The sequence below is a fragment of the Salvia hispanica genome, chromosome 3 (assembly GCF_029641045.1).
Source record: "Salvia hispanica isolate PSC_SH4W2 chromosome 3, Shi_PSC_v1, whole genome shotgun sequence".
Taxonomy (NCBI): domain Eukaryota; kingdom Viridiplantae; phylum Streptophyta; class Magnoliopsida; order Lamiales; family Lamiaceae; genus Salvia; species Salvia hispanica.
In genome coordinates this window covers 48,544,568-48,563,407 of record NC_142694.1, presented here as the reverse complement: position 1 = coordinate 48,563,407, position 18,840 = coordinate 48,544,568, and the positions used below count along the sequence as shown (strand labels likewise).

At 34.5% G+C, this 18,840-nt stretch overlaps 1 protein-coding gene and 2 long non-coding RNA genes across 3 annotated transcripts; 2 read left to right on the top strand and 1 right to left on the bottom strand.

The window, feature by feature from the left end:
* The first annotated feature begins 873 nt into the window (after positions 1 to 873).
* Positions 874 to 1,836, top strand: LOC148931004 (uncharacterized). Its single transcript, XR_016136379.1, has 2 exons — positions 874 to 995; positions 1,642 to 1,836. It is a non-coding gene; the product is annotated as an uncharacterized LOC148931004 (long non-coding RNA).
* Positions 1,837 to 3,955: 2,119 nt separating this feature from the next.
* Positions 3,956 to 6,513, top strand: LOC125212808 (uncharacterized). Its single transcript, XR_007174777.2, has 3 exons — positions 3,956 to 4,099; positions 5,175 to 5,297; positions 6,285 to 6,513. It is a non-coding gene; the product is annotated as an uncharacterized LOC125212808 (long non-coding RNA).
* A 6,969-nt stretch (positions 6,514 to 13,482) lies between these two features.
* Positions 13,483 to 15,932, bottom strand: LOC125212626 (UDP-glycosyltransferase 83A1-like). Its single transcript, XM_048112841.2, has 2 exons — positions 15,407 to 15,932; positions 13,483 to 14,558 (listed from the first exon to the last, which is right to left on the bottom strand). The coding sequence occupies exons 1-2, from the start codon at positions 15,900 to 15,902 to the stop codon at positions 13,678 to 13,680; spliced, it is 1,377 nt and encodes a 458-aa protein (XP_047968798.2). The 5' UTR covers positions 15,903 to 15,932; the 3' UTR covers positions 13,483 to 13,677.
* Between the last annotated feature and the right edge of the window lie 2,908 nt (positions 15,933 to 18,840).

Sequence of the window (18,840 nt, the reverse complement as noted above, 5' to 3'; positions counted from 1 at the left end):
TTGAGATTTGGACTAAATTGGGGTAAATGTGCAAAATTGGGAGAAGAGGCGGAGCCGGCGACGCTCCGGCGACGCAGAGAAGCCCCGATTCGCCGGAGAGACGGCGATTTTGCCGATGGAGAGAGTAGAAAAAACGGCTGCTGCATGTTCTAAGTTGGAAATCGATTTTTGGGAATGGGAGATGGGAAAAGGAGGAAGGAGAAACGAACTCCGGCGGTGCAGAGGAGGCGCCGACCGGAGTAGTGACCAGCGACGGCGAGACGCCGAGAGGAGCCGAGAGAGAGAGAGATGATTTAGGGATTGAAATTTGTGAAGTAATGTGAATTGGGGGAAGTTCACGAAGGAGAAGGGAGTACTAAGTGGATACTTTTTTTTTTTTTTGGGCCAAGTAATTTAATGAGAATTGGGCCAATATGCTAGTAAAGGATTTGAGCCAAGAATTTATCTAGTTGCTGGGCCTTAATGAATTAATGGACTAGACTTAAAGAAATAGGTAAAAGAAAGGGACCCATTAACTCTAGTCAAGAATTGGGCTATGGATTTGGGCCGAGAATTATTCATGTTGGAGTGGAATTAATTTAAGGATTGAGTTGGAGCTCAATTAATTAAATTCCGAATAATTTATTTAGATTCCGGAAAAATAAAGTAGTAAAGTGGGAGACGCGAAAGTCGACCGGCGTCGCCCCGCGACGCCTCGAACGGCCGCTAAGAAATAGGAAGAAAGAGAGACGACGTTCTCGAGCCATGAAAATAATTAAGTTTAATAAAGAAGTGCTATTAATTAAATTTCCCGATTTAATTAATATGCAAGTTTCTAAAAATTCCCTAGAAGTGAACGAAGGATAAGAGAATTAATTAGGGGCATGCATTCCTAAGTATGAGTTTTTGTCTCGAGTCTAATTAGTATGTTGTTATGTTATGTTTTTCACAAAGGACTATCTCCGCAAGTTAAGATCAGAGCGAGAAATTCAAGTAAAGGAAATTAAGCGAACAAGGTGGGCTTTCTGTTAATGTTACAGTTTTTACGAGAAATATATTTTTAGTGAGCTTTCAGTTTAAAGTATGTTACAGTTTTATGAGAAGTATTATGTTTAGAGTACAGTTTTTATGAAAAGTGCTATTGTGATATGATATTACGTGAGCCTTATACGAATGCGCTTTCAGTTATTTATGTTCCCTGAATGTTTTGAAGTATGAATGCTTCCAGTTATTTACATTCTCATTTTAAGTGAATGCTTTCAGTTATTTAAGTTCTCAGTATGTTTTTGTCTTGCCAAGTTTTGTTTTGAACTTTGCCTATCTGTTTGTCTAGCAAGGGCGACGTCCCTACTAGACCAGGAGTTCGTGAATTTCGGTTCACCAGGAATTAGTGAATGCGGGTTTGTAAGTGGGACGAGCCCATACATTCCGATTCACCAGGAGTTATTTCAGATATGGCATTAGTTCCAGGAAAAATAGACTACAGTCAAAGATTTTACTTAGAAAATGCTTTTAGTGTCCTCGGGCCTTTTAAGATAAAACCCCGAGCCCACTCAGTATTGGCTTGACAAAACCAGTTTTCTTTTCAGTAAAATATTTTTCGGCACGTGTCCACTGAGTACACCAAGTACTCAGCCCTGCATATGTTTTAAAAATGTGCAGGTTGAGCAGTGATGACGGCGGGCGGTGTTGAGCACAGACAAATGAAGATCCTTCGATAGAATAGCACTTGGATGCGTCGTGTCTCCATACACGATGTCATCTGCTCTTGACTCTTCCGCTGCAGATTAAAAGTCGAGTTTACATTCTCTGTATTATGCACTCTGATATATATTATTCCAAGTTATTTCAGTTCAAGTTCAGCTATGTCACAGTTTTCCCCTTTCTTCCCCCGCTTCTTTTATCCTCCCCTAATCGCGATCAACCGGACTTTCTATCCTTAGAAAGTGCGGTCGTGACAATGGTTCTTAGTTAAGACTAGTTCATGGAATCATGGTACTTAGGTTGACACTATAGTCTTGATGGAATATTACTTGCCATTATTATATTAGCCTTGTACAAGGTAGCTTTAGTAGTAAAATAAAAGTGAGTCAATAATATATATGAATAATTTCAGTTACATAACAAATTTTCATATTTTTGCATAGTCTAAAAAAAATAGATAGTTAATGCGTTAGTCACATTAAGATTAAAGAGAGAGAATATAATGACTGATGGAATAATAGGTGAATGAATTTGACATTTGTGCGTTTTTAAAGTTTAGACATACAACAATATTCTTTCCAGTTCAAGAATTTAAAAAGTGAAAATTTAAAAATTGTAAATTTGTAAGTGCATTTTCCAAAGACCACATTTGAAGTTCAATTTTTTATGTTATTATTTTAATGTTAGTTAATAAAATTAAAGTTAGGTTGTAATGTTTGTTTTTTAATTAAAATATGTGTACTAAATAACAGTAATTATAAACAAGAAAGATGTTAAGAATCTAAGAGATGTGCACCATGTTAGAAATATTGGGTTGAAATATCTGAGCCGTTTACATGCGGTATTCTAATTAGTATAATCGAAAGCAAAATAATAATGATAAGTGGAATGAAGATTGCAACGAAATAATAAAACAAAGCAATAATAAGTCGAATCGAGCCCTTTTTCTGCAAGAAAAATTACGCCATGACTGACTCGACTTATTTTAATACAAGTGATACCCGCAAGTGTACGAGGCTAGTGTAGCCATTAGCAAGCAAGAGTATCGTATCCCATAGAGACAAATTTGTATCAACTTAACTACCACGAACAAACGTTGACTACTATCTAGAGAATCGAGAAAGGTTTGGTTTTTTTCTAACACTACTAAAAACATATAATAAGCAAATAAACGTTGACTCGACTTATTTTTTTTCTAACACAGAGTGAGAAGATAATATGGAGAAAAATGTAGAATTCAAGGATCCAATGCACAATTCCAAGCTCTTATCCAATCAAATTGCTTTACCTTTTGGTGTCTCTAGATTTACTAAGTCGGCCACAATTATAGATTAAACCCCCTCCCGAGATGAGAAACTTGTAGATTAGGTGCTAGGATTGAAGTCCCCTTCTAATCCTAAACCCCTACCTCCCATAAGTTCGACTAGGTTAAAGACCTCACTCAAAACCTCAATTCTCCCGAGTTCTATTGTATTAAGGTGAGAATTATTCTTATTTCAAGATTAATTATTTCATTGTAACACCCCAACTAAATGACCTTAGTCGGAAATTGATTTTTCCGGTTAAAGAAAAACGGAGAATCAGGACTCTTGTCGAATAATTCGATATTGAAAATAGTGGTAATCAAGAATATGATTAAAATTTTATGAGACTGAAGATTTTGAAATAGTACATGAATTATAAAGAATGAAAATGATATTAGAAACTAGTATAAATTATCTATAAGATGTTTTCGCATATTAACTCGAAATTGAGAATGAAATAAATTGAAATATTAAAGCATATGATTAGAAAGTGAATAAATGAAAATTAAGTGTTAGGAAATAATATAAGGCTGGAAATGGAGAGATTAGAAGAAATACACTAAGAAGTGTAAAACTTGTATATCAGGTTTTCGGTGATTGTTCCGATGGCGAAAAAGACCAAATTAATTAAGATTTATTATTGAACATTAATTAGAGGTATTGTAACATTATAATTAGGTATTTTAATTATAATTTGAGTAAGATTGAGAAAGAAATTAGAATATATACGATGTTCGTATTGAGAATTCAGTGGAAGGGCATTTTGGTCTTTTCACATGAAAATATCAAAATCTTCAAGAAAAATTATAGGAACGTTTTTTTTAGTTAAGTAGGTGATATTTTGGGTCTCCAACATGTGTTAGAATGATAGAAAATTCTAGATCAATTCAAATGATTTAAATGAGTGCCATTTGTCTCTTTACTATTTAAACAAATAAAATAATATTAGTGGCTTACAATAAATATCACCCTAAGCTACTATTCATCTTCTTAATCAAGAAGAAAAAAAAATCGTGCTCCACCATAGGAGGAAACCCAAGCTCTTTTCTTCCATTTTTCCGCTCATTTTTGTCAAATTGTTGAAGTAAATGAGAAATTTAAAGGTTATCAAGGTAGCTCCTCATCTTCCTATCCTATTTTTTTTATAGCATATAAATGGATGAATATTGTTTTTAGGCTGCCACATTTCGTTCATTTTGAAAAGAGGTAGGAAGTGATTTATTTTTTCGAATTTGATGATTTATAGGGTGTACGTAAATGTGAATTGACTAGAATTTTGCCCTTAGAATGGTTTAATTAGAATCTATGCTTGGAGTTCCTTATGAGGTAGAAACCCTAACTTATAGATCCTTATATTGGTATTGTTAAATGGTAAAAGTTATGTTAGAAATGGATACTAGGGAAGATGTTGTAAAGTGAATTTATTAGAATTTATAATATTCTTTTGGTATATTTTAGAAAAGCTATTGGAATATTGAAGCTTAAGGATTGAATATGATGATGACTAATGAATAAATGTTGAGTATATAAGTGGATTAAGCATGGAAATGAGACTAAAATTGATGACTGAAGCATAATCTACTATTTGATAAAATGAACAAGATTAAGGGGAGATTGAGTTGTTGAGGTTAGTGAGTTTATTTAGATGACTTGATCATGGAAATATGATTTAGAATGAATATGGATGTTAAATGTGAATTATTGAGAATTTACTAAATAAGATTGGTGTTGATAAAAATATTAATAAAAGGTACATACTTTCTATGAATAGTAACAGAGAGTTTAACCAATATTTTTGGATAATTACATGATATGCAAAGGTATGAAACTGATGTATGTCGTGAATTATGGTATATTGAATATGTATAATTAATCTTAGAATTTATTATAGTCATTTGGTATTTTACTGAATTTATAACAAGGTGGAAATAAGTTGTGAACGATACTGTGTGAATAGTACTAGTTTCTACAAAGGGGAGAAAAAGATTGGATAAATAGGGTTAAAGTGTTAATGCATAGTTAAGGATAATAATGAGGTATAAAGAGAGTCATCTATTGATAATTAGAAAGGTAGAATCGAAAATCAGAAGATTATAAGAAATGAGACTAAATAGAGAAATAAAGTTATTATAGAGTTTATAGAATAAATGAATGGTCAGGAGATTAATATGAGTTGCATGTGATTAGTAAATAAAGTGAGAGATTTCTCAGCGATGGCCGAAAAGGAACAAAGGGATCGGAAGAGAAAAAGGGTGCGAAGTGACTAAAATGTAAATGTGATAAAAGAGCTTATGCTCATAAGCCTGACAGGTAGCATGCTCAACACTTATGTTGCCTAATTCTCTTACTTGCTTTTATGTGATTTCTATATGACCTGTTGTCTAAATAAATTATAATTGATTATGTGATAAATGATTTATGAAGTAAAATATAAGGTTGTGATGAATTGTTGCATGAGTTGGTAATGAAATATGCAAAAGGGAATAATATGTTTGTGACTGTAGATAAATGTGGAAATGAGCGTTAAGATGAATGTGATAAATGATATGTGTTGATGATGTATGCAAATGTGATTACATGTGATGAGGTCTGATTTGTCTGTCTGTGTTGATGTGTTATGTTGGATATAAGTATTGATACGAAAATAAGTATATTTGATTGTGTTTACGCCCCGTGCTTGAGTGTATTCTGTGGGTACAATTGGCATGCCATAGTACAGCAGCGCTGCATTATTGTGATCGCTCGTCTTCTGGATAACCGAAGCGAGGATCGCCTCTGAACTGTGATCTGTGATCTCTGTCTCTGTCTGCACCCTAAATGGGTGGTCTGTGCGGAATCCTCTCGAGGACAAATTCCGCTCTGCATCTGATTCTGTTTCTGATCTGGTCCGTGTACCCTAGTCTGTCACTAAGCACTTAATTGGGCTATATGTGTTTGATTATGTGAAAATTTTGGTGATCTATATACGTGTTAGTGTGAATAATAATTGATGATATGCATTTACTTTGTATTCTATCCTATTGGTTTACGAAGTGATATATAATTATAAATCTGGTAAATTCCATGAGATAGAGGATGATGCAGTTGATATGTTCTGGGACTGAATTTACTCATTGTTGGTTTATGGGCATGTGATGGTTATAGGGGAGATGCTGCCTAAATTATGTTAGAAATTAATAAAATGATAATATTATGATAGAAGTGGTAATAATTGGTGAATAAAATAATTGTCAGGATATTAAGTTGTATAGTTATTACTTGAAGAGAATTTTGGCTAAAGTGTTGAGTGTGCTACAGGATAGTTGGCATTGGAGAGTATCAGTCGATGTTCGTTCATGTCTGTCTCAGCGCTGCATCCTTGGTGGGTCACTGAGCTCTATTAGAGATAGATCTTTCGAATAGTTAGTTGTGGCATGTTAGCATTAAATATTAAACTAAGCTACTTCCACTATATTTGTAAATATCAATTATTGATTTAAAGATTTGTTTTTGAATAATTCAGAAATAAAAATTTTAAATTTCCATACTTTATGGTACCGGAGTTGTGACATCACCTACTCGGCTGGTGGACGATCGGGTAGGGGGTGTTACATTCATCTTTCGATTAATCTAATTAATCCTACACAATCAAATGGCGATCAGGGAATTGAAAGTAATAAACCCAAAAATAATCAAATAACTACAAGAGCAAGGCAAGAATAAAATTAATTGGATAAAAACTATGAAATCAGTGCATCATCACCAAGAATTCTACAAGGATTGTTTAGCTACTCATGTTCTTCACAAAAACCATGTTTGAAACAAATAATTCAATGAAAGGACATAAGAGATGGATACTATGAACTCCTGTGGAACGAATCTATGGAATGAAGCTTCAATCTTCCGATTTAAAGTCTTCAATCTTCAATTCTCTCTCTCAATGGTTTTTTTGGGTGTCTGTGTGAGTGTGGAGGCGGTAGGTGTAGAATACTGTTAACCCTAGGCGTTTTCCCTTTAATCCCCCATAAAAATCGCATTTTTGGCATAAGAATACGCCTAAACAACGTACCCGGCCAGGTGGTGTTATTAAGTGTAAAAATCACCCGACCGGGTGATGATTTTTGACCAGTTTCTGACCTTTTCTGCGCAGAATCATCGTACCCGTCCGAGTGAATTTACAGGGTAATAATTCACTCGGCTGCGTGAAAGTTTCTGGAACGCGCAATGTTCTTATAACGGCTATAACTCTTCTACCGAACTCCGATTGAGGAGTGCGAGATAACCATGTGAAGCTCTTTCGAAGACGAAGAGATTGATATGCATTAGGGGATAATTGGACTTAAAAATCTCTCATAAATATTGTCTCAAACAAAGGCTGCTGCACATCTGTAACAACCCGGCATTTCTAGGGTATAATAAATACGGCGACTGTTAACTAGGCGAACTTAAGACGACAAAAGTGTAGGCTAGGGTTTCATTTAAAGAGATTCGACCAAGCATTTAATGAAGTATCAATGCAAAAGTCAACGTCTAACTCACGAGAATCAAGATTTACAAGATATAATAGACTAAGCTCAGAAATCAAAGGTTTAGCATAACTCCAACAAAACGCAATATTTCCCAACATTCCAAAACAAAGAAATAGGTTCGAAACAACCAAGATAATAAGTTTTCCAAAAAATATTCAGCGGAAGCATTTCAAGAGAAAGCGGAGTCATGTATGAAGACACGACTACACTTAAAGTTCCAATCATCCATTTTATTCGATTCACTGTCTCAACACCACCGACCGCCCATCGCCGCTCAACCTGTACATAGGGAAAACACATGCAGGGCTGAGTATTTTAAGCATACTCAGTGGACTCATGCCAAAACATTTTATAGTTATGCCACCCTTACCATAGTGAACTCGAGGTTTTGCATTTATTTAAAGATAAGCATCGAGTATCACAAAATATATCATGGACTGGCCAGTCAAACAATACCTCCCATTTTCTCATCATTTCCACAATCACAATCACAATCACAATCATTCCATAGTGCGACGAAAGTGTGGCCACACTTTTCGCCCACGAGACCGGCCGACTAGCAAGGACGGCTCCCGATCCCACCGTGTACACAGCCTGGTAGGGTTTGCGGCCCTACTCAGACCCGAATTCGTTTATATAGCCACTATAGCCTAATGGAGCGTACTCACAATCTAGGCATCAGGCACTCACAATATCCAAAATAATTTATAGGCATGGCATAACAGTTCAATCCACCCTTATTTCTCCAACATCATAAATTTGCACATAGAAGAGAGTTTAGAATAAAGTCCACCTCGATTTCCTTCGAGTTCAACAAAAACGCACTTCTTCTTGATATCACACCGGGAACGCGAACTATCACCTTTAGTTCATATTTTTCAAATAAGTCTCAAATCATGGATTAAAATTATGCATGATCTCACGTTTCCCTTTTCCCCTCGATTATTTTCAAAATCAACAATCAAAATCAAAGTACGATTATCATATCGTTTTTATTCACACAACAATTCCAGATTTATCATCAATTCGTGTCACGCATGAGTGCTTTTCTACACACAACACACGCACACACACCACACACATGTGCACGCCTACCGAGGCATGCACATACACACACACACTCTCGGCCACACACACACACACACACACATGCATCCAAATTCACCGATTAATTTCCCCTTCCCTCGTTCTAAATGCATGTGGACTCAGAAACACCGATTAATCGGTAGAGGAAGAAAAGATTAATAACAGAAGTACCTTTTCTTGCAAAAACAAACGGTAGAAACAAGTAAAATCTTGATTCTTCAATGAATTCTTGAATTGCAGCTTCAATTCTTCTCCAAAAGATGAAGAATTCATGGAGAAGGTAGAAGAAAAATTTGAGAGAGAGTGGGGAGAGAGAGATCGAAATTTTGGGGGGTGGGGGCGTGATTTAGTGATGCTAGGGTTAGGTTTCTCACTTTTATTTATATAGTGCAAGATATAATCCAATAATTAAATAAATAAAGATTTGGGAGAGATTTGTTGGGGAAGTGGCGTTAATTTGGTTGAGGAAAAGTAGGGAATTTCGAATTCTAGGCTATTAAATTAGCCTATGATTTAATTTGAATATATCACGGAGTAGAATAAAATATCACGGAGCAAGAATAATAATAATACTCCCCAATTTAAAAGGAAAAGTGGCGTCACTTTTAATTCCTTAGAAGGAATTTAATTTAAATCCTATTTTAATTAGGATATGGCAAGATCTTCTTAGATTTGGCAAGATATGCTAGGATATTTGAATTTATTTATGGAAGAGAATAAACAAGGGATCAAATAATAAAAATAATCCCTTCTCCCATATCACAAGGGATTTTGGAAAATCCCCCTAGAGACAAATATAGGGGCCGAAAATTTCATCAATAAATAGGAATAATCGGACTTTGGATTTAATTTGGATAATTATCCCAAGCAATAATTAAATCCAAGAAAAATAGGATTTATTTCTAATAAATAGGAGAGGGTCGAAAATTCCACATACTTAAATAATGCTCCTATTAAATTCTCACTCATCCCTTAGGAAAATATTTCACCACAAAAATTATTTCTTCCCACGTCAAAATATCCACCTTTTCGAAATTCACCTCCACTTCACATTTTCAAACGACCTTGACCATTCCACGGCCACGTCATATTTTTCACAATATTGACTATTCAATAGCCATGTCACATATTCCACAAGTTGACCATTCAACTCAAACTCGACTCCATATCGCAATTAGGTCACAAGAATATTGCAATAAATCATTTATCATTTAATTTTACGTATATCATAGCATTAAAAACATTTAATGCAAAAATTTCCACGTCACAAAAATTAGGGTTCGAAAAAGCGGGATGTTAGAACATCCACGTATTTTGTTCCTTTTTCTACATATTCTTAACAAAATGGTCAACATACCAGAAAAAGTAGATATAAATATGACCAATAATAGACAAAATATGACCAAATTCATACATAACCATCCTCTAAAAACATGTAAAATCCAAGTATGTCAATGACTAGTGTTCATGGGTTGACATATCTATCAATATCTAAAATGGCAGTTGTGTGAAAATTCACTAAACTGCCACCGGGAGACAGTTTAGGCGGGAAATGGGTAATTATTTATTTTTTTTCCTTTAAAAATGTTGTAGTAACTCCAAATAATTCTGCAAAGAAAAATAATTATACAATGAGGTATCGAGCATTGTGCTCTGACGAATTCTCCAAAGCTCTTTTAGAGGTGATGCATGTATCAAAAAAAATTACTCCTTCCGTCCTAAGGTATTAGACCAACTTTCCTTTTTGGAATGTCCCAACATATTAGACTCATTTCCTTTTTTAGCAAAAAGCATCTATCTTATTTTATTCTCCACCTACTTTTTTCTCTCTTCTCTCCCCTACTTTTTTCCTCTCTCCACTTTAACTATTTAAATATCAATTTCTTAAATCATGTGCCCAAAAGAAGTGAGTCTAATACTACGGGACGGAGGGAGTACTAATTTAATAGAAGCATGAGTATTTTGAGTTTTATATATTGTTTGGGCTTTCCAATCCACGAAAAAATATAATTTGGTTGGGCAATATTAATTTATTATACACAGTATGTTTCAAATTATATTTTACTAATTAATTAATTGAATTATATATGGAGTTCTATTTTGCCTTCTATTTGGGTCAAAATTGAAATTGTTCTAGAGAGTTTTGACTTTCGAGAGGCAATTTTGTGAGGGAAAATGGATAGGAAGAAGAAAATCGGTTGTATTCTATTGAGATGAGAAAATGAGATAGTAATCTCTATATGAGTTGTATGTATGGTGTATCTATTAGCAAGGAAAGCCTGGAAAGCCTGGAAAGCCTGGGGTTTATCTTTCCAAAAAATGTTGCATATAATCTGTACATATAGAGTTACTTACTACGCTAGCATATTAGTTTGGGATTTGTGTATTAAGTTTTAGAATTGAATTTATTTTTTATTAGATAGAACTATTATTGAGTTTTATATATCAAGCTATATCATGTCTTAATTAGGTTTTAGTTAGGACTTCTAATATGTTTTCTTTACATTTACAATTAATTTTTTTTAAGTAATATATTAATTTAAGTAAATATGTTGAAAACTCCAATAAATCTACGATCAATTCAAATATATAATTATTCTATTTAATCAAAGATTATTTGAAATCTCAAATTATTCAATAAAAACTAAAAATTTTATATTCAATTGAACAACTAAGAATTTCGATTTATTGTAGACCAAGTAGAAAGATACAATTCATATACGATTCAATTGAATGACTAAAATTTTTAATTATTCTTAAGTTCAACTGAATATTAGAATCTTCATGTTTTTATCATACTAGCCAAATGAATTCGATTGGTTAATTGAATTCTCAAGTGATCGGTTGGAACGTAGATCAATTGGATTTCATGTTATTCTTAATTGAACTATTGAAATCTTAATTGAGTACCAATTAATCAATTGAATCACCAATCTTTCTTATTGCTTAATCAAATGTTAAATTGAATTACATACAGATCAATCGAATTTTCAATTAATCAATCATATTTCCAATTTATCCCAATTGATACAATAAATCTTCAATTGATCAATTTGAACTTCAATTAACCAAATTTGAGTTTTTCTTTTCTTTTTTTCTTTTTCTTTTTATGATTGAACACTTAATTTTTTTATTTTTATTTTTTAATTTTCTAATATATTCTGTTAGTTTGAATTGGTAATAGTGTATATACTAATAAAATGTACATATCCCAACAACAAATATATGATATCAAGAATGAATGCATTTCAAATATTAATTTGTTATGTGACATGTGAAAGTTATGACAACATAAGCTTAATATTAAATTTATAATTTCAATTTTCGTTAGCACCTGTATGTCTATTTTCAGATAAGCTAGGTATTTTGAACCTGCAATTTGTTATAAACTAGGTACAGTGTTATTAATGTGAAGAAATTTTTACCTTTTAAAATTAGGTTAGATGAATGAGTCTTCTTTCTCCAATTCAGACTCAAGTTTGAATCTCTGATAGCAAAGGATACTCCGAATCGAAATAAGTTGCTCCAGATTGGTATAAGTTGGGAGGAGTACATTTTTCTTTTTGTTATTGTTTATAATGTTATGAATACTTAAAATTGTACGCATCGTTTGCCGAATATGAAATGTTTCACTACAAATATTGTTTACAAAGATATTTTTCAAAACTTATGAATATTTAAGTTTTGTTGATCACAATTGTTGAGCTATTTATTTTTTCCAATTATCCGATTTTTTCTCTTCTACTCATAGATATATATTTTTTATTTGTTTATCGTATTCTAACTAGCTCATACTCTTTCATCATTAGTCATACCTCTCTTCTTTGTCATTTATTTTATTTATTTTACTCCTCTTATATCATAAATTAAAATTGTATAAAATCGTTTACCGAATTTGAAATGTTTCATTTATTAGGGATGGGTAAAGTATTCATTTAGAGTGGGACATGATAAGTACATTTTAGTTTCTATAAATCTTTATATTTGTTGAATTCTTATTTTCTATAGTTTCATTTGAATTTGTATTCATTATTTGAAAATCTTATGTGCCGTGCATAGCACGAGTGTTAACACTAGTTGTCCATAAAGATAAAATAACTTCCTTTTAGCGTGTAGAAACACCTCAAACACCACTACGTACCGACTAATTTGTTGGAGTTCTAAGAATTGACTAGATAATGATCCTAAGATGCATACTAAAATATAAAGAGCTAGAGAATAAATGAAGATTTCTTTATGGTGTGTTCTCTTCTAGTCCAAACTCCTCACCTATTTTAAACTACAAAATACCAAATAGAAATTCTTGCAATTAAAATACCTCATAAAGTATTTGGAGGTTACACCGAGCAAAAGCGAACAGACCACATGGAAAAGCCTAAAGCCTCCACTACCTCACGTTTCCTACAATACCATTATTTAGTGTACTCCGACATAATGAAATGTGTACTATGTCGTGGGACAAGCTATAGCATTTTTTAACCAAGTACAGATGCACTCAATGGTGAGGATGGATTACATTTGATAAGTATTGATACAATATGATTAATAAAATAATTTAATAAGTATTCACTCCGTTCCGGTTAAGATGACACATTTTTCTTTTTGGTTTATCCCAACCGAGATGACACATTTCTATTTTTGATAACTTTTTCTCTCCAATTAATACACCCAACCACTTTTTTCTCACTCCAATTAAATATTAACCTCTCTTTCTCACTTCATTTAAACACATTAATCAACAATTCTCAAAATCTCGTGCCAACTAAGAAATGTGTCATCTTACCATGGACGAAAGGAATACTAGAATTGAATATTATGGTTTGCATGATTTGGTGTACATACTACTCATGCTATTGATCATAATGCTAAATTGATATTTAAATCTTGTTGCAATTCAAGAATAAACACCATAAAAAGCTTATCGATTTCATTTATCAAATCAAACACTCTTATATAGTATATCTTTGATACTAGTTTCACACGTATATACACAAGCATTTTTATACTTATTTCATAAAAAGTAGTACTAGTACATATCAGAAACCATTAGTATATATGAACACACAAATTTTTGGAATATGTAAAAACCATACCCTTCATCTCCTATAAAGATGATCAATAAATTTCTTCAGATTTTTGCAAGACGTTCCACCATCGTCAACACTCTTGCCACACATTTCCTTCAGTTTCAGTGCATTTTCCCTATACTTATTATCATAAAACAACATATTAATTTTGTCCTTGATTTCATATCTTGATCTAGCAATCCCCTTTTCATCAAAATCAATTTTTAATCCAATCCCCCACTTTTCACAAATGTACCTCTCATTATGGAACTGGTCAGCAAAATAGGGCCAACATAGGAAAGGGACCCCATTGGTCACACCTTCGGTAGTCGAGTTCCATCCGCAATGAGACACGAAACAACCAATGGACGGATGCGACAAGACTCTATTTTGAGGTGCCCATTCCACAATCTTCCCGAGCCCAGTCCCAAACCCGGGAGGGTACACGACCGACGACCCATCGGCGAGGTCGGGGCGGACGACCCATAGAAAAGCCCGGCCCGATAGCTCGAGCCCGAGAGCCAACTCATCCAACTGCTGCTGAGAGAAAACTCCCGAGCTTCCGAAAGAAACATACACCACAGATCTATCCGGTTGGGTATCCAACCAGCATAAACAGGATGAATCTTCAGATAAGAAATTAGTGGATCTGACATTGTTGGAGTCAAGTAAATTTAAGGGACCAAATGGCAATGCGTTTGGGAGCAACTCATATGCTGCCGGTTCGAGCTCGTGACTAGAGTTGCAAAGCCACCACTTTGCTTTACTAGCTTCTTTTAATCCATTTTTTGTAGTTTCAAAGAAAACCTTTTCTATTTTCGGGTTGCTGGAGAAACTCCACGGAAGCTCATCTTTCCTCCAAGAAGGTATATCGTTTGAAAGACTAACTACAACTCCATTTTCGAGAGATCCTGCACTTAATTTGTTAGGATATATCTAAACCACATGAATTTATTTTTTAGACATTCAAACAAACCAAATATGGCAAACATAACACAGTTTTGCATTATCACTACTAATATTGAGAATTCAAACATACGTGATAAAATAAAGAATAAGAACTCAAAACCATATAACGACGAAAAAAACAACAACAATCCTTGAACAGAAATTCTTCAAATTTCCAATCTAATCACCACTGGATTTTTTTCAGAGTTCGGATCATTTTAGCCACCAATGTTAGCTTTATAACAAAACTAAATGAAGAGATACATCAAAAGAAAGAAAGAAAAGAGACAAGATTCATTCAATTGGATAAAGATAACCTCAATGTTTACACACACAAGCATCCAATTTCAACAATACAAGAAAACTAATCATCAAAAGACAGGTAAACAACAATATCACTTATTAATCGTATCTACTCAAATTCCTTATGGAGTTGCAAATATATTCACGTAACTCCCGATATTCAAAGTGGGCCCCGCACAAATTATCCTCACATTCATCACTAGCAAAAAAAAAGAAGCAATTTTTATTTTAAAAAAACACATTTTTCAAGTCGAACCCATCAACAAATTCAAGAATTCAGTAAACACATTCGACAAATCAAAACCAAAATATAAAATTCTAAGGTTCATTTGAGCCAATAACTCACAGCAAATAATATTTATTTCATTTATTAATTATAAAAGCAATCTTTTTTGGGATGATTAAGCTCATTTGTTCAATTCTCATCATCAAGCTATTCCACCAACAAATTCACACAAGAGAGTAATACATAATGATATAAAAAACAAAAGGGATGATTAAGTATTACCATTTATATTGAGATTTCCTTGCTCTATGAGTTTGGGAATGTGAAGCATGAAGGCCAAGCTGGCGACGGAAAATGTGGAAAAGACGACATGCTCGGCTCCCATCTTAGCTGCAATTTCGAAAATCCATGACAATGTGATGTCAGTAATGAGACAGGTAACCTTCTCATTAGGATTGGAGGTGTTGATCCTTTGAATCAAATCGGTTAAGGTTTGCGGCATTGTCTTTGGAAGAGTTTCGACCAGTGTAAAGGGTAAGTCTTCAGGAGTTAGACCATCCGGGACGGTTTCCATCACTATGTTGTGGCCGGAATCATCTTCATCTTGTTGTTGTTGTTTTTGAGATGCGGAAATTATTTTGTGATGAATAGACTCGGCATTGACAAAGGTGACTTTAATGCCGTGTTTGGCTATTAGGCGACAGAGGCTCATGAGCGGCTTCACGTGGCCTTGAGCAGGGAATGGAACGGCCAACACATGAGGTCTTTTGCCAGCCATCGGAGCTCCTTCTTTTCAGTTCCTGCTGACTAGTCGGGCATGGATGTAAAGACGCTTAATGTGGTTTAAAAAGAGTACGTATCCACTTTCAACCACACATTTCTTTCCGTCCTTATCACATGTGCTCATTGAGGAATCAATGATGTCATATGTTATTCATTTTAATTTTTTCTCAATCATTTTAATTTCAATTAAATATTACAATAGAACGTAATTAAATGCAAACTCTGTACGAACTCCAAACTATGATATAGACAGTTAAAAAATATTAACAGATTACAAAATAATAGCAACAGAAAGTATTAACACAGTGTCAACGGTTGACACCGTATTGATATTGCGTTGATATTGTGATGACATTGTATTGACATTATGTTGACATCAAAATCTTGAATTTTTACACCGTGTTGTCATTGTGTTGAAGTTGTGTAGACATTGTGTTGAAAAGTTTGGAGTTTGTATAATATATAAGTTTGCATTTTATCACTACCCTTTACAATAATTTTATAAAAAGTCCAATTATATTAAAAGTGTCATTGTATCAAACATATAATAAAATACATATCGAAATTTCATAATTTAAATGCTAAAATTACATTTGTATGAAATAGATAAAATTCATAATTTTCGTTCAACTGGCTAATCATTGCCAAATTTCGCCCCAAATGTGTTCGATTAGATCTTCTTAGAGTTGGATGTGGGCATTCGCATCGCACATAGATGCTTAAATTTGTATCTTCTCGCACAATGATGGGGACGAACCCCGGCTTGGGGAGATGCTTGCAGTTGAGCTTCCGGGTATCACTAGGAACCAATTTGCCAATTTGCCGCAGCCGGTCCTTCGTCGTCAACTATCATGTTATGCATAATAATAAACACATAAATGATTTCGGTTAAATTGTTTACGTACCACATCCGACCCAGGGCGTTGAAAATGTTGAATCGTGATTGAAAAACCCTGAACGCTCTTTAATCAATCTTTCCAAATCGTCTCATTCCCGATGGGCCAATCAATCACCATAGGAAGTTTGGTAATGCTGGACAGGTTTGTAAGAACATAATTTTCATGACTGACATTTAAAACGTGTCAAATCTAGTCCTTTTAAAACATGCAAAATCCGTGTTTGTCACTAGACGACCGAAGTACAGACGTATGGAAAGAATGTAAAACATGAAAGCATTTTTGGTCATTTTAAAAGAGCACCTTAAAGTTGGGCTAAGCTAAAGAATTTCCTAAAATAAGTATGCATGTGAAAAAACTGACTTTGGACCATCTACTGCATCTGGCAATGCAGATTGAAAACGCAAAAGCGTGTAAAGACAAAAACAATTAAACTAATGCTAATTTTCAGATTTTGAAATGATTTTATACCTATGTTCTATCTTTAATCTACTGAAAACAGAGCATGTATGAACACCATTGATGAATTGATATGCAGAAAACAGAGATGATCAGAAATTGAACGGAAACACAAAATCAGAAGTTAAACGACTAGATCTACTCTACCTACCTACTAGAAAGCATAATAAAACTTAGCCAAACTAACATGCATTTTTACCTCTACGCTAACTAACAGATATGAGAAAGTAAATGTTAACTAAGCTAGATTTGCGACATTTAACTACTTAAAAGCATTTAAACAAGCTAGATCTAAACATCTAAACTACCAATTGTGATGCAAAACGTATAGAGAAATTGACTGAACGGAGAAGAAATTCAGAGAAACCCTAGTTTCAATGAAAAACGAAATATTATTATCAAAATTCAACTGCGGCCCAAAACAAAAACAACGCTATTTATAAGCGTCTAAAAAACCCTAAAAGTTCAAAAGAAAATAAAACGGAAAATTAAAAATTAAAAATAAGCCCGAAAAAACAGTAAATTGCAGTTTTCGCCCCCTAAACAATGTCAGATGGCCAAAATCCATCGTCCATCTTCGATCCCAAATTGCGTTTCGCATGTACCGTGCGAATTTCAAATCAATCTAACACCGCCAGTTTTTGCCCGATTTCTACGTTGAAACTGCATCATACTCCCCCTCTTGAAAAAGACTCGACCTCGAGTCTGCTTCATCTGCCGCTGCCACCACATCATTCATGTCAACTGCTTCATCCTCACTACCATCTTCATATGGAGATAAATCAGCAACATTGAAGGTAGCCGACACATTGTACTGACCTGGCAAATCCACCTTATATGCATTATCATTTATCCGTTTCAGGATACGGAAAGGACCATGCGCCCTTGGCTGTAACTTTCCCCAACGCCCTCCTGGAAAACGCTCCTTTCTCAAATGAATCCAAACTAAATCACCCTCCTGAAAAACCACCTTCTTCCATCGCCTATCAGCTCGCAGTTTATACTTGTCATTCTGCTGGATAATGCGCTGTCTCACTTGCTCATGCAGCTCTCGAATCTGCTTAGCGTGTTCTTCCCCATCGGAGCTAAAGTGTTCAGTGATGGGAATAGGCACCAAGTCCAATGGAATGATTGGATTGCGCCCATACACAATCTGGAACGGACTCCTACCAGTTGTTCGATTCTGCGACTGGTTATACGCGAACTCTGCTTGTGCCAACACCAAGTCCCATTGTCGAGGACTGTCACCAACCAAACTGCGCAGCAAATTCCCCAAACTCCTATTGACAACCTCAGTCTGTCCATCCGTCTGCGGGTGATATGCACTACTAAACTGAAGTTTCGACCCCATTCTTCGCCACAAAGTTCGCCAAAAATGACTCACAAACTTTACATCGCGATCAGAGGTAAGAGATTTAGGAATACCATGAAGCTTGACGATCTCTCGAAAGTACAGCTGAGTCACCTGACTTGCATCAAACGTCTTACTGCATGGGACAAAATGCGCCATTTTAGAGAACCGATCCACCACAACCATGATCGAGCCTTTCTGCCTTAGTGTGCGGGGCAGTCCCAATA

Coding starts and splice junctions, on each gene's coding strand:
- LOC125212626 (XM_048112841.2), bottom strand. CDS start 15,902: ATGGCTGGCAAAAGACCTCATGTGTTGGCCGTTCCATTCCCTGCTCAA. Junction 14,559..15,406: donor AGGAAATCTCAATATAAATG/GTAATACTTAAT, acceptor AATTAAGTGCAG/GATCTCTCGAAAATGGAGTT.